This window comes from Camelus ferus, chromosome 22 (genome assembly GCF_009834535.1).
Source record: "Camelus ferus isolate YT-003-E chromosome 22, BCGSAC_Cfer_1.0, whole genome shotgun sequence".
Lineage (NCBI taxonomy): Eukaryota > Metazoa > Chordata > Mammalia > Artiodactyla > Camelidae > Camelus > Camelus ferus.
This window is the reverse complement of record NC_045717.1, coordinates 1,700,916-1,715,113: the sequence shown is the minus strand read 5'-3', so window position 1 is coordinate 1,715,113 and position 14,198 is coordinate 1,700,916. Positions and strand designations below refer to the sequence as shown.

General features: G+C 43.8%; 1 protein-coding gene across 8 annotated transcripts; it reads right to left on the bottom strand.

Moving 5' to 3' along the window:
* Positions 1 to 2,662: 2,662 nt before the first annotated feature.
* Positions 2,663 to 11,907, bottom strand: HNRNPH1 (heterogeneous nuclear ribonucleoprotein H1). 8 transcript variants are annotated; one of them, XM_032464904.1, is made up of 14 exons: positions 11,770 to 11,906; positions 11,168 to 11,295; positions 9,717 to 9,872; positions 9,363 to 9,506; positions 7,722 to 7,860; positions 6,591 to 6,769; positions 6,440 to 6,511; positions 6,250 to 6,383; positions 5,963 to 6,098; positions 5,504 to 5,563; positions 5,351 to 5,410; positions 4,548 to 4,640; positions 4,023 to 4,072; positions 2,663 to 3,425 (listed from the first exon to the last, which is right to left on the bottom strand). In XM_032464904.1, the coding sequence occupies exons 2-13, from the start codon at positions 11,262 to 11,264 to the stop codon at positions 4,023 to 4,025; spliced, it is 1,320 nt and encodes a 439-aa protein (XP_032320795.1). In that variant the 5' UTR covers positions 11,265 to 11,295; positions 11,770 to 11,906; the 3' UTR covers positions 2,663 to 3,425. The 8 variants fall into 8 exon arrangements, with proteins under 8 accessions (XP_032320795.1, XP_032320794.1, XP_032320796.1 ...); XM_032464903.1 differs by having other exon boundaries at positions 5,321 to 5,410; positions 11,770 to 11,905; XM_032464905.1 differs by lacking the exon at positions 5,351 to 5,410 and having other exon boundaries at positions 5,474 to 5,563.
* Between the last annotated feature and the right edge of the window lie 2,291 nt (positions 11,908 to 14,198).

The following is a 14,198-nucleotide window of genomic DNA, read 5'->3' as shown; positions in this document are numbered from 1 at the left end:
GAAAATGGAGGTGCTTGTGTCAGCGTCACAGGATGGTGCTCAGAGCACCCCCCACTTTAGGTCTAGAGGCCCTCAGTGAGGGCAGCTGTATTGGTGGGTTCTGGGGTTGACTGTCCCTCTGCCCGGGTAAGCCAAGGACAAGTTGGGCCATTAAGTCCATCGGCAGGCACAGAGGAAGTACCTGTCACCAAAGCGTCAAAGTTGTTCCCTTATATACAAGGGAGTTGATTACAGATGGAGACATCTGTAGGGAAGCACCTTCCAGGCAGTCACTCTGAACGTCAGAGATGGTGCTGGCTAGGACAGGTGCTGTTTGTAAGCTGTGGAAAACTGGCTCAGAGCCTTCCTCTGGAGCCCCACCTGAGTGCATGCTCACTGCCCCTTCCCCAGACCAGAGTTAATGGCCTTGAATGTCCAGGTTCCGAGGGTTCAGGCTACTGAACTGTCACAAGCACTGTAATGCAATCCAGACAAGACAGTCTGTCCGTCTGTGGGGCCTCAGCCCTTGCTCACTGCCCGTCTCTAGCTCCCACCATCTCTGGCCTGGTTTTAGCTATCCGGCCCCTGCTTGAGGGCCTGGCTTCCCTCCTGGGTGCCGTCCCAGCAACCCACAGCCTGGCTGATTCCGTACCTGCTGCTCCCTTAAATACATCTGTGTTACGGGTGAGAACCATGGGAGGCGTGCCCAGCGCCAAAGCCACATTCCTTCCAAGCTGCAGATTTTTCAAGCAGAGGGGCCCTTCTCCCTCCCCTCACTTAACCTGGGCAGCTTCTTTAACCCCATTTAGGACCCAGGCCCACTTAGGAAGTTTACACTACCCGCACCTGGTCTGGCGCTAAATGTCTGTACCTTGTTTTCAGTGCACCCAACTCCGACTCCAGCTTGCTGGGGAGCCTTAGGGAAGTCTCATCACTTCTGAGCCTTAGCTCTCATCTGCACACATAAAAAAGGAAGCCGGGTAACACCTCCCTACTTCAAGACTGTGACGACAGCTCAGTGAGTAGGAGGTCCCCACCACTGCCACACTGAGTGCCCTTGGCTTTGTCGTACCTGTTTTCTCCCAATCCAGCCCCCCTGCCCCAAGCAACGAATGTTCAACAAGCATCACTTACAGAGGATCCTTGTGCCAGTTACCAACATCCAGTTGTGTGCAAGAGAACACTTTTCTACAAAGACGTCAAATATGCACCTGAACTTTGGAACGCTGAGTCCCTGGTTTGGCAACCTCCCCCTGACCTGGGCAATGAGAGGACAGATGGTTTATGGCTGTGCTTCTCCAGCTTAAATGCAAAGGTTGATTACCTGGGGGTGAGGCTTGGGGAAGCAGGTGTTATGTTAAAATGAGACTCAGTGTCTGGAGGTTCTGGTTACTCCCAGAAGCTCCTGGGTAATGCCGGTCCCTGGAGCGCAAGGTTCCAGAGAACCAGAATGGTTCTAGACACTTCAAAAGCCAAATGGTTCCAGATTAGCTTACTCCCCAAGTGTCTAGTTCTTGCTCCTTTTCTTCCTCCAACAAGCCGTGTTTTTCAACAAAGATGTTCCTTATGAAAAACTGAAGGACCCAGAAAAGGAACCTTCCTTGTATCTTAATTCCCCATAGAATAACTCAGCAAAGATCTCACAGGTAAATACTAGGTTTAGAACACAGCTCACCACCAATGCTCAACACTGCCTCCCCAGAAAACCCTCCATCTGTGGAAGACAAGCTACATGATACATTCCAAGTGCAACCCTCTGTACCCCCAGCCTCCAGACAACATGCAGATCACAAGGATCTGCAGGGCCCTTCGAACTTATCTTAGTGCGACGCTGCTGCCTACAGTGGGGTAGACAGGGCCATGAGTGCACTCACCCAGGACGAAGAGGAAGCCGTCAGCAGTCACAGCCAGTGAAATGTACACACATAGCTTCAAACAGCACAAACCTATTCACAGCTCAAATTCTCAGTTCTAGTCTCAACACAGCCAACTTTATGAGGGTAGTTAATGAGTGGCAGTTCCCAAGCTGCAGTGTTCTCTGAAAGGAATGAGGTTTCCTAGTGAATGCCCTTCAGTCATCTACTCCATGACTGGTTTCTGATTTAATCACATTGTGCTCAGAAATGCTTGGTATTCTACCTTATGAGTTACACAAAAGGAATGAATTTTGCTCTTAAGGAGACTTTTATCTTCATAATTGAGAAAAAACTAAAGATTGAAACCTCAGTTTAAAAGTCCTCTATGAATGAGCTAGCTCCTAAGAGACATCCTATATAAGCAAAATTCAAAAGATGCCATCAGAGGGGGAAGGGCAGCTCCTCAGTCACCCCACTGCCCCTGGCACTTCCTCGGCCATGCTTGGAGGTTTCCCGTGGACATGCAGAACATGCAGTGAGAACACCTCGGCCTCTCCCTTGGCTTTGTGCAAGTGCTTAGCAAGTCAAAGGCAGTTCAGATCAGGTCCTGTGCAGCCAGGCCAAACATACAGCCCTTCCACAGGGCCCCAAAGCTACCATTTACCTTCAGGTTACACTGGAGGAAGAGAAGTCTGAAGACATCTACACAACAGCCTCAACTGCCGAGCCTGTGCCTCAGAGACGTGGGCCACTGTCACCTACGCCCCAGGCAGGAATAGAGCACCAAGAAAGAGTCCACATGACACTGAAGCACAGACAAGACAAAGTGCAGTTTTTAAAAGGAAGATTTATTTGACAAGTTCCACTTAGCGCAATACACCTAAAAGGAAATCACAATACAATGAAGATTTAAATCAAGGCCTCAGAATTTCATACAAACACCAAGACCAAAATTCCTAAAGTATTGGTATTGCGTCTCAAAATTCCCCCATTAACTTAAAAAAAAAAAGCTTAAACTCGCGTGCCTTAGGTTATTAAATGAAACTAGAATTAACAAACATGCCAAATGTTTCACTTTTAATTGTAGACACAGCTCCTATGTTGAGTTTTACAAAAAGGCATGTCTTTCAACATGCATCCAAACAGTGTTCAATGTAATGTATAAGAGCAACGTTTAACATAATTCAACTGCTTTAACCTAAATACACTTACTGCTTAAGTACATCCTACAATATAACTAACTTGAGAAAAGCGGAAAATTATTTAACAGTTATAGTTTACTCAATTTAGTTGTTACACCCTAGATGAAAGTTGTGTTCAAAAATACTGAACCTTACTGAAGTCTTTAAAACAATCCTGATTTCCACTTAGAGTAAGCATAAATCACAAGCTCGTATTGCAAAACTGTTAAAACTTAAGTTTTGTTTTTCTTTTAAAAAAAGGTTGACCAAGAGTGAGTGATCAGGACCAATTACATTCCCCATCCACCACTCATACTGGACATGCCAGACAGCCCTCCCATTCCGTTCACTCCCACAGACGCTCGGCTTCCACTACTGTAGTAGCTGCTGTTCACTGCGCCTTGGCTGCCTGCAAAGAGATCAAGTTGACAAGTCAGGAGAAGCATCAGGTCAGCAGTCAACTAAAATACAGCATTCCAAGAAAAGTTTAAAAAGTATACGAGTACAAATGGCTGCTGTCCAAGTGGCGAGAAGCATGTTTGGGAAAAGGGACTCCCGACTCCAAACAAGTCTCAAGTAACCCCTTTTCTCTGCAGCACCAACTTGCCAGACTCGCGTGCTACCGTTTTAAGTGGATGCTTCAGGATCAACGTGGAAAATTTAAGTTTAAAGGAAAACTAGTGTTTTTCAAAAATTGCAAAATTACTTCATGTTGTTTTTAAAGCTAAACAAGGCATTTTAAAAAAAATTTTACCATAAACATTCACAATGTGTCCATTGAATGGCATGTATGAATAGGGAGCATGGGGCAGTCTCTTGCTTTTCCTATTCATGGTGGGCAGGAAGTGAGACAACAGAGCTGGACTAAAGGCAACTCACTGTGCCCAAAATGGCAGCCTCCATGGAGTTAAGTCAGAGCCATTGACTGCTATAGAAATAGTGTTATTACAACATATCAGTATTTGCTATTGGGAATTTAAATTATATTTTTTGAGAAAATATTTACCTATGCAATGTTTGATTGAAAATCACTGGAGTTTTCCTGTAAAACTTGGTCTGCAAAAGGATTTTGTAGGGTAAGACTATAATACCAAAATCACCATTCTTTAGACCAATTGAAAAAAAAATTAATAAATAAAACCAATCTGACTAGTTAACTGACTAGTAAATACGGTCCTGAGCCCAACCACCATTCTACCATTTAAAATTCTCCCTCCATCTAAAATGGATTTAATGCAAACAAAAAGACAGAAAAAGTGAACTATTTTATTTAATGTTTTAACAAATGGAGGCAGATGTTTTCTGGCTCGACATTATTCCAAGTTGCAACAATGACTGAATGACTATTTTTAATTAATGAACACTTCCCCCTCCCAAAGATTCTGAAAATTAAGTTAATTAGATCAGTTACATTAGGATCAAAAGTATACATTTAATAACCCAATTTCACCAAAAAGAAGCCTACGTATTCCCCCAACTAAAGGAACCTGCCTAAACCTTTTCCTAAGAAATATAAAAAAAACACACTTACCATATCCACTCATGCTGCTCTGGCCACCATAGCCGCCTCCATAACCACCGCTCAGCTGCTGGCTGGCCGGACCCCCATAGCTGGACTGGTTCGCTGTTAAGTTAAGAGAACATTAGAACCCTGTTCCTTATGTAATGTGGTACCTGGTGGTACCGGGCTTGTAACTCTACATCTACTATTTTCCAGTCTTGATCTTACATTACTATAACCCTCTGCTTCCTTCTACATACTGACTATGATCAGACTACCTTTCTAACCATCATTTGAACTAGTCATTTATAATCCACAAGGCCAACAGTATACACATCAGCAGGACTGAATCCACATGGTTCCATAAGTAGAGGCATTTTGAGACCTTATGAAACTGCTTAAGTGGTTTTAGTGGGGTTTTCACCCCATAATTTGACATATTAAGGATAAGTACAAGTATCACTGAACATCTAATTATGCCCAACTAACTTATGCCCAAATTTTAAAGTTATTCTGACCCTGTGTTTTTTTGGTAATTATTACTTTTAGATTTACACTTCATATTTAAGACAATTCAACTACTTTCTTTCTGGTAGTCCCCTCCCCCAAAAGTACTTCCAAATAATTACTTATCTAAGCATTTTATGCAACTCACAAGGACTTAAGGCAGACACACAATTCAAATCAAAACTTTTCTTTGCCTAAATTATGCTAAACTCATTAAATATAAATTAACTTAACTTATATAATTGACTTATACAGATATAAATGTTTTGGTTTTTAAAAAAACTAACGATATTTACACAAGCCCATGCCTCCCATCATTTGGCTACCATAAGCACCACCGCTTGCTCCTGCTGTAGAATTCAAGAAGAGTTCTACATATCTGTGTTCTGAAATGAGAGAAAAGGCATACAAGGTTAGCTTAAAAAAAAAGACACTAAAGTGATATTTACACAAACCCATGCCTCCTAGCATTTGGCTACCGTAAGCACCACCGCTTGCTCCTGCTGTAGAATTCAAGAAGAGTTCTACATATCTGTGTTCTGAAATGAGAAAAAAAAAGTTTGAAAATGTTTGTTGGTGAAAGAAAACAGGACAAGCACTTAAGTTCTTAATTAGATCTGTGAACTTTACTTCTGGTAAAAAATTCTAGCTGCTTTTCAGGTAATTTAGTTTATGTAGGTTTCAAAAACCCTTTTAAATGTTCATCTAAATTGCTTTAAGTTTGTCATTTAAAGATATACTTTAAAAGTCAGTGTTCGTATCACGAAGCCCTTTCAATCAAACTAACTTAAAACCCTCACATTTTTAAACATCCCACAGAATTAACCTTATCACTGGAGAACAAATATTACACCCCTCCTTACTATCTACTATCCTCCTTATCCTAATCATCTGTCACACAACTACCTGTACAGAGAAGATCCTTAAATCACACTTACGCATATTTGCTTTGTCTTTCGACATAGCTGCCACAGCATCTTCGTGAGTTGCAAACTCGACATCTGCTTCCCCAGTTACTCTGCCATCGGGACCAATTTCAATATGTACTCTCACAGGGTTGAGTGGTGAAAAAAACTAAATGTAAGGTATTTCAGAGAATCAAGTCAAATATTAATTGATATAAAAACCATAAAATTTTAACATGCTGTTTCACTTAAATAGCTTAAGAACCATGTTTTTACTGCTTTACTGAAATAGACAACTTGTGGACTTAACCTACACTTACATTATAAATGTCATTCTCAGTAGCTCTGTAAGGTAATCCCCGCATGTGTACACAGTGTCCTGTTGTGCTCTGGAAAGTAGAGCCACCATCCCCGTATCTGTGATCTGACATTCCTGAAAAACAATAATTTAGGTCTAGATGAACAAGAGTGTAAGTATCCTTCAGATGAGAAATTCAATTCTTACCTTACCTCTTCCAAATCTATCTGACCCAAATCCATAGCCATCATTATAGCCATTATAATCATCATAGCCTCCATAACCTGAAAGACAAAAAGTACAATCACTAAATAGAAACACTTAGCACAGACAGACCCGTGACGCCTGCATATTCTCACCTACCTCCACCATAAGCACCACGCCTCATCCTTTCAAAGCCAGCTCCTCTGCCAATGCTGTTATACCCTCTGCCAGCCCCAGGTCTGTCATAGGGACCTGGCCGCTGCATGGCCATAAGTTTTCGTGGTGGATCATAGTGAGTTCTAACTTCAGCTCGACTGCTCTTAAAGATTTCGATATACCTAAAGCATTGTCCAAGAGGGAAGGGGGTGGGGAGGGGAAAGAGAACATTAGTTCACTTCATACAAGTATTTAGTTACACAAGAAAACAATGTAGTCATAGCCATGAAACTGACTAATATTTAAAGCCAGATTTCTTATATTTGTGTAGGCAATGACCAGAAATTCACTCAATTTTAAGATTATTTAATGTAAACTTAATAGAAAAAACTCACTCCTCTGAGGCAAAGCCCAACCTTAGGGGTAGAGAGGAGTACTGTAAATAAATGTTTTAGGAGGGAAAGATTTCCACTCAACTTTCAACATTTCATGTCTTAAATCCATTGGCAGCATGTATAGCAAGTGGGCTAAAAAGCCAGCCTCCACCAACAGTCTAGCCCACACTACACATTTCTTTTCGCCAATAAATACCCCAGCCTATGCTTTTAGTAGGAATCAGCATAGGTAAGCGCATGCTTCAATGAAAAATAGTCACAAGCAAAGAGAATAAAACCTTTTGTGACAATTTCTTGAAAGCTATGCTTATTAATACATATGCAGAATATTTATACAGCAAGAAAAGTTTGTTGCATTTCAACTTTAAAAACAAGATCAGAAAATATCACATTTTCTTATGGTAATATTAATTTACTAGGTGGGTGTTATTACAGCTAAAGCCAGGTTTGCATTAACATTTTTAAAGCCATAGTCTCTCAACTCCATTGACTGGGGTTAATTAGGACTCTTACAAAATTGGAAAATAGACCAAATTAACTGGGGACAATTTCAAAACCTAAAATTTAACCTGAAAGCATTATGAGACTTTGACATAGGAAAAGTTTAAAAATTGGGGCAAAACATCAATCAGTTGGGGCTAGGAATCAGATTTTCTTCCTAGATTCTAAGCAGAGAGAATATGGATTTAATTGTTTACCATAAGAAAAGTGACAAATCCAACCAACCATCCATCCCCACCTGTGCCCTATTCTTTCCTTGTGTTTCTTTAGAGCCTTTTCAGCTATTTCCTGTGAAGCAAACTGCACGAAGGCCTCCCCCGTACTCCTCCCCTGGAAGTCCACCGGCAATGTTATCCCATTTGGCACGATTTCCAACCCTTCAACCCAAGGACAAATAACCCCAGTAGGGGGGCAATATTAACATCACAAGCCCAGAAATGATTCTTCTTATAGCTTTAAATAAACCAGAATTTTAACTTTAGGTGAATGGTATGCTTTCAACAAGTACTCTTTAAATATGCATTGCAGATAATATGAAGTTCCATTATTACAAACTATAACTCAATTCTTAACACAGCCCATGGCATGATATGTAAGAAAAAACTTGCTGAACACAGGATGTATTAAGAATTCAACAATTATTAGAACACATATTTATCTATGCAACTTAATGTTGAGAATTACACAAAAATTTTAAAAAGTTTCAAGCATTAAATACAACAGTTTTACTAAATTCAAGACACACCTTTTACCTCATTTCATATTTCAATGTTTTAAGTTAGTGGAACTTCAAGTTTTAAAAAAAGTACACATTTAAACATTTTACATACATATTGAAACATTGCTTAGTCATGTAATTGACAAACATACAATCTAAACTTTCAACAAACAACTGATCTACACAACACAATCATGCACTCTTATGCTCTAACAGTAGTATGATTCACTTCTGGAAATTCCGTCTATGAAAAATCCTTTCCGTGGATACATTCCCAAGCTTACAAAAAGGGCTTAAAGCACTTTCCTAGAAGATATGAAATTATGTTCATATTTAACGTTGACAAATAGCATTCAGTTCTCACCAATTTAGACAAAAACAATCAAAACAGACTTGATTTCAAAAATTCTGGCAAAATATTAGGACTTGATACATATCTAAGTCAAAATTTTCATACATACTACACTAAACCATGAAAGGATTTGTTCTTAATTCCAGTTTATCACATCATGAATATTAAGCAATAGTATTTAAAATATATGCTCTAACATTCTGCTAAACATGCAATTTTATCAGCTCTTCAGCATAAAAACATTCAAATACTTTAGGCCCAAAACAATTTCGAAACACTTCCTGTACTTCAGATACTGAGACTATGTTCAACCTACACTTAGATTGGCGTTCAGTAAGTTTATAATTCGCTAGCTAAACCAATTGTTTCTGTAACAGTTTTCTTGCATAAAGAGAGCGTTAGACACATTTCTGGTCCCAAGACCCAGTGTCTTACAACACAGACACTTGCCATAAATTACAACCTAACTCATACTAATCTAATGTTAAGGGAGCTTACCTTTAACTTGAAGTACTTTGTTGAACAGCATTGTGAGGAAAGTAGTTAAGCTGTTGAGGACAATCCTCAAAGATCTACTCTGAACTACAATACTAAATATAAGCAAAGTTAGCATTTTGGAAGTACTTAATTTCCACCTTTAAGATGGGCTTAAATTATTTGAAGGTCTCCAGGAAGAAGAAAACATTAATTCATCTGCATATACTCAGCCTATTTAAATATCTAAGCTACTCAACTTTTTAAGGTCTATTAAATCATGTTGCCAGAAGCTAGCCAGAACTCACTGCTCAACAACAAACACGACTACATACCTGAGAAGAACTGAACAATTTCTTCCTTGCTACATCCAAAGGGGAGTCCTCTAAGCCGTACAAAGCCATCATTGGCCGTGTCAGGACTATTTGGACCAGTATGCTTCAACACCCAATCCATTTCAACGTTGTTTGACTTGAATACTGAAAAAGGTGCTTAGAATTAGTCAACTTTGGAAAATTAGGTAACAAAGTTCAGACTTCCTGGGTCTTTAGATAATCTAGGAAGAGCTGCAAAAACTCTCTTAGATGACCATTTCCATGCGGTCAAATACCTAAAATTCAGAAGGGGTAAGGTAGATCTCTATTTGTATAATGTTTTATTTACTGTTACTAGGGCAATGTAAATCAAACCTTCAACATATCTGTGTCCCATAGTTTCTCTGTCTTTTTTCAGGGCCAATTTGACTTCATCTTCTGATTCAAGTTCAACAAAAGCCTCGCCACTCGGTCTGCCTTCTCTGGTGTAGATGAAACGAATACCTTGAGCCCCATTTTGGATTTTGCAGTCTGGAAAGAAAACAACCGTTAATACAGAATTTAAAACTAAAAACCACCTCTGGGTGATATAGGTGAAATGCCCATTCGTGCCCCCACTACAAAGCAGATAATCTGCAAAGCCTAGAATGATCTAAGTATTACCAACTTCTCACGATCAAACTTCTGTATTCCCTACGTGACACTCCCAATGAAGAAAATCCAATACTCAAAGCAGTTTCTTAATGAAGTTATCCCCAAGTCCTCACTATACAAGTGTCTCCATTAAGCAACCTTTGTAACTCAGCAAACTGTTACTTCTGGACCTCGTGATTTTATGGCCATCTTCTGAACAAACTTAGCCTGGCGTTCTGTCTTGGGGTATTTGATGGTTTTACTCTACTGGCAACATTACAATTTCTTGCTTGAATCCGAATTGCAAGGCCAATACTCACCTGAAAGGGGATCAATGTTACCAAGCTAAAACGCTCCAAGTTGCACAGCTGAAGCCAAACCCAGTCTTGCCCACTGCAAGGTGGCTTCCAGTGTACTTGGTTCTTGTTTTACAGGTCGTTTTCCGTTACACCCACTAAATTCAGATAGCAAGTCAATACTACAAATAACCTTCCAAAACCTAAAAATTTCTTTCAAATGTATCTTTCAGTCTAAACGTACACTAATAATGAGAACAAGGACATTTGGGATAAATTATTCAGGAAACCTACATACTGAAAAAAGCTACATTGGCAAGAAAACTTTCCTGGGCTTCAGTGTCCTCAACTGTAAAATGAGCCAGATCAAACTAGATGTGTAAGAACTCTTCAATTACCAAATCTTGATTAGGAAAATTGCCTGAAATTAAGAAGTGACATTTTAACTTTCCAAAGCAGAAAAATACCTCTTTTCAAGGAAACACCAAATTGGGAAGGATTTATACTTTAAGATTTCGCAAAATACTGCAATTATTTGCCCAGCTACTGAACAAATTTTTCCAAATTGAGGCAGAAATTCCATCTGTCCCCACCAATCCTTTCTAAAGCACATCCATAGAAGAACCAGTACTGAAAGGCAGATAAAGGGAAAGAAAATCCGCCAGAAACCGCATTCCCCTGGAGCCGGGAGGGCGGGCGGGGCTTTCGCAATTTCCATTGCGTAACAGCGGCCGGCAGGGAGCGAGCTGGCCCGCGGGAACGGTTGCCGCCCGCGCCCCGCCAGGGGGCGCCCCGGCCCGGCCCAGCACGGCCGCCGCCGCCGCCGCCTCGCCTCCCCGCCCGCCCGCCCCGCCGCCCGCCTGGGCAGCTCAACTCCCGCCTTCGCTTCAAACTCACCAGAAAAAAAACGCTGCACTTCGTCTGCCGAGCAAGACCAGGGCAAGCCCCGGACCTTCACCACGAACCCCTCGCCGCCCTCGGTGCCCAACATCATCGTCTCTCCGCGGATGCCGGCGTCGCAAGGACTGCAAGGCGGAGTGACAGACCTGAGACACGTTAGAATGGAGCGGCCCTCCGCTCCCGAGACGCCCCGCCGGCCCAGGGCGCCTCAGCGAGTCGAGCCCGTGCGGACGCCCCCACTGCGGCGACTCCAACCCCAGACACCCCCTCGGCCAGCGGCCGGGCCCCCGCAGCCGCTGTGCGCACCGGGCACTGGCGCCCCGAGCCGAGGGGGTCCGACCTCGCGCCAGCGTGGAGGCCAGGAAATGGCGGCGGCCGCTTCCGCTCCGCCTCCTCCGACATCTCACACAATGGAGTCGGCGCGGCCTGCAGGCCTCGGCGGCCCCGCCCGACGCGGCGAACGACTCTTGGCTCCTGACGGCAGCCCGCACCCTGCTAAGGGCCCCCGAGCTCTACAGAGGTCCGCGGGCAGGCAATCCTCACGAAAACGGTACCCTCGGGGGCCGCTGGGCCGTACACACCGAGGAACAAACACTAACCTGCACACAAGACTACGGCGTGGCTGAGAAGAAATGGCTAGCGGGCGCCTGCGCAACCTAAATAAGGACCTTTGAGCAACATCTGCGCACGCGCAGTCAGGTGCCCGCACCGCCCCCTTGCGTCACACAGAGCTCGGGCGCATGCGTAATCTCAGGAGCCGGACTGCCTCCCGCCCTCAAGTTACTATACACAAGCCTTTTGGGCTCAGCCCCTCCCACCTCCTTAAAGCAGCCAGGCTTTTCTGCGCCTGCGCCTTCCCGCGATTATCCGAGCTTCAGCCGTTTTAGTTTCACGCGCATGCGTCTTCCTACAAACCGTTCTCTCTTTACCCGCCAAGAAGGGGGAGGGGAATGGCGGCAGGTCCCCGTAGGTCCCGGGGGATAGATAGTATGGGGTTCTGGGTTGTGGTGAGGGGTCCCTGGCCTATTCGCGCTCCTGGCCGACCTGAAGGTACCGGCGCTCCCCGCCCTCGCGCCGCCTACGCTCCTTTTCTCCCAGAGCCAGCCCGTCACCAACTGGGGGCTGCAGGTCTGCGTACTTCCCGCGACCGAAGCCAGCCCTTCGGCGCTGAGAGTACGTCCGAGGCCTTCTTGCCGCCACTGCCCCTTACCTGCCGCGGCTGGGCCTGGGGCCCGGGCCCACGCGGGCTTCCCAAGCCGGTACCTCCGTCCCGTACCGCGCTGTTGCCCTAACGAACTCGCACCCTGTGACCCCCGCTACCCTGCCCCAAGCTCGGTGGGCCTTAAAGCCGCGGGGCGCTCGCACGAGAGGGGGGCGCCGGGTGCCGCGCCTCGTGAGCGCTGGGGGAAGCCCCCGGTGCGTACCGGGCTCCGCTGTCGGGAGCGGATTCCCGCTTAATTCTCCCAAGTCTCAGTCGGGACCGTTACGTCCATTTCCCGGGTGGAGGCGCTCAGCTCGGCGAGACTCCAGGTTCACCCCTTGTGCGCATACGGCGCGACACTAGTGATGTTCGTGACTTCCAGCATTACTGCCAAAACTGGAACCATGCCCAGAGCCTCCCAGTCCTCCCCTTGTCGGATCTCTGCTGTCCACCGCATCTCCGGCCCGGTAGACCCATGCGTTAACACAGAGGTAGCACAGTTAGGGAAGGCCTGTCTCAGTGCCACCGCGGGAAGATGCAGGCAAAGCATGTTTTCGCCCCTATAACGGTCTGGAGGCCAAATCCAGCTTTGACAAGTTTGAGAAAACTGTAAAAGACATCAATGCAATAAAGGGAGAGGACGATCCAAGACAAGGTCCCTGAGGTCGGCAAGGCCGGATTCTGAAAGGCTATTTAAGCCTTGGCCAAGGGTGTTAGCTTCAAGCACAAGAGAAGGCATTGGCAGGGCTTCAGCGGAGCGCAATAGGAGCTGTTTGAAAAGGAGAACTCTTGCTGGATTCACTGAGGGGGACATAGATGGGGAACAGGCAGAGTGAATGACGCTGCCTGCCCTCAATTGCAAAAGGAGCTGCAAGAAATAGAGGGCATTTTGGCTGGAGTCTCCAAGATGTGGGATTCCCAAATCTTCCAGATCAAGAATCTATCTCTGGGTGATTCAAAAGCAAGGAGGAAAGAAAGCTTTTTGATTTTCGGTGCTCTTTCCCCAGGACATCACAAAGCTATCTCTAAAGGTTTCTTACTAGGTTATGCATTTGAGCTCCCTGGTCTTATTTAGATGACCTAAGAACACTGGTTTCTGATTAGGTGAAGGAAAAACCCTGACCCCCTCGGTAGTGTGTAAAAAAAAAATGATGCTTTTGCCTTTTAACAACATGGCTACACGTCTAGGATATTTATTTTTCCTACGGTTTTCTGGAATTTTCTTCCATAATAAGTAAATGTAATGTGTAATCATCATAGATCATTTCCTCAGGATAATTTCTAGAAGTAAATTTATTAAATAAAAGGATCTGAATATTTTTCGGACTCATAATAAAAGGTTATATAGCACTTGACAGCCCTCACAGTGGCAGATGAGGATTCCATATGCCTTAGTTGTGCTGGCATTGAAATTTTCCTTTCCACTAATCTTTGCTAACTTAATGCTGGAAAAAACCATGCCTCTAATTTGCATATTTGATTACTAGTAATGTAGAATAAATTATATACATTTATAGCCAATTGTCAGTTCCTTTCTCCGGTGATCTGGGGTTTGCCAGGGGAGGTAACTAGGTTTATGTATTTACTTATTTTTAGAGGAGGTACTGGAGATTGAACCCAGGACCTCGTGCACGCTAAACCTGCACTCTACCACCGAGCTATACCCACCCCTTTTTTAAGACTACTAACCCTTGGCCATAAATCCTCCAAACATTTTTCTGTTTGATTACCTCTTGTTATTATTTTTAATGTTTAGATATACAGAAGTGTTTCATTTTGATGAAGCCAAAGCCGTGTATACTTTTGAGTTTATCTTTAAGCTTAGAA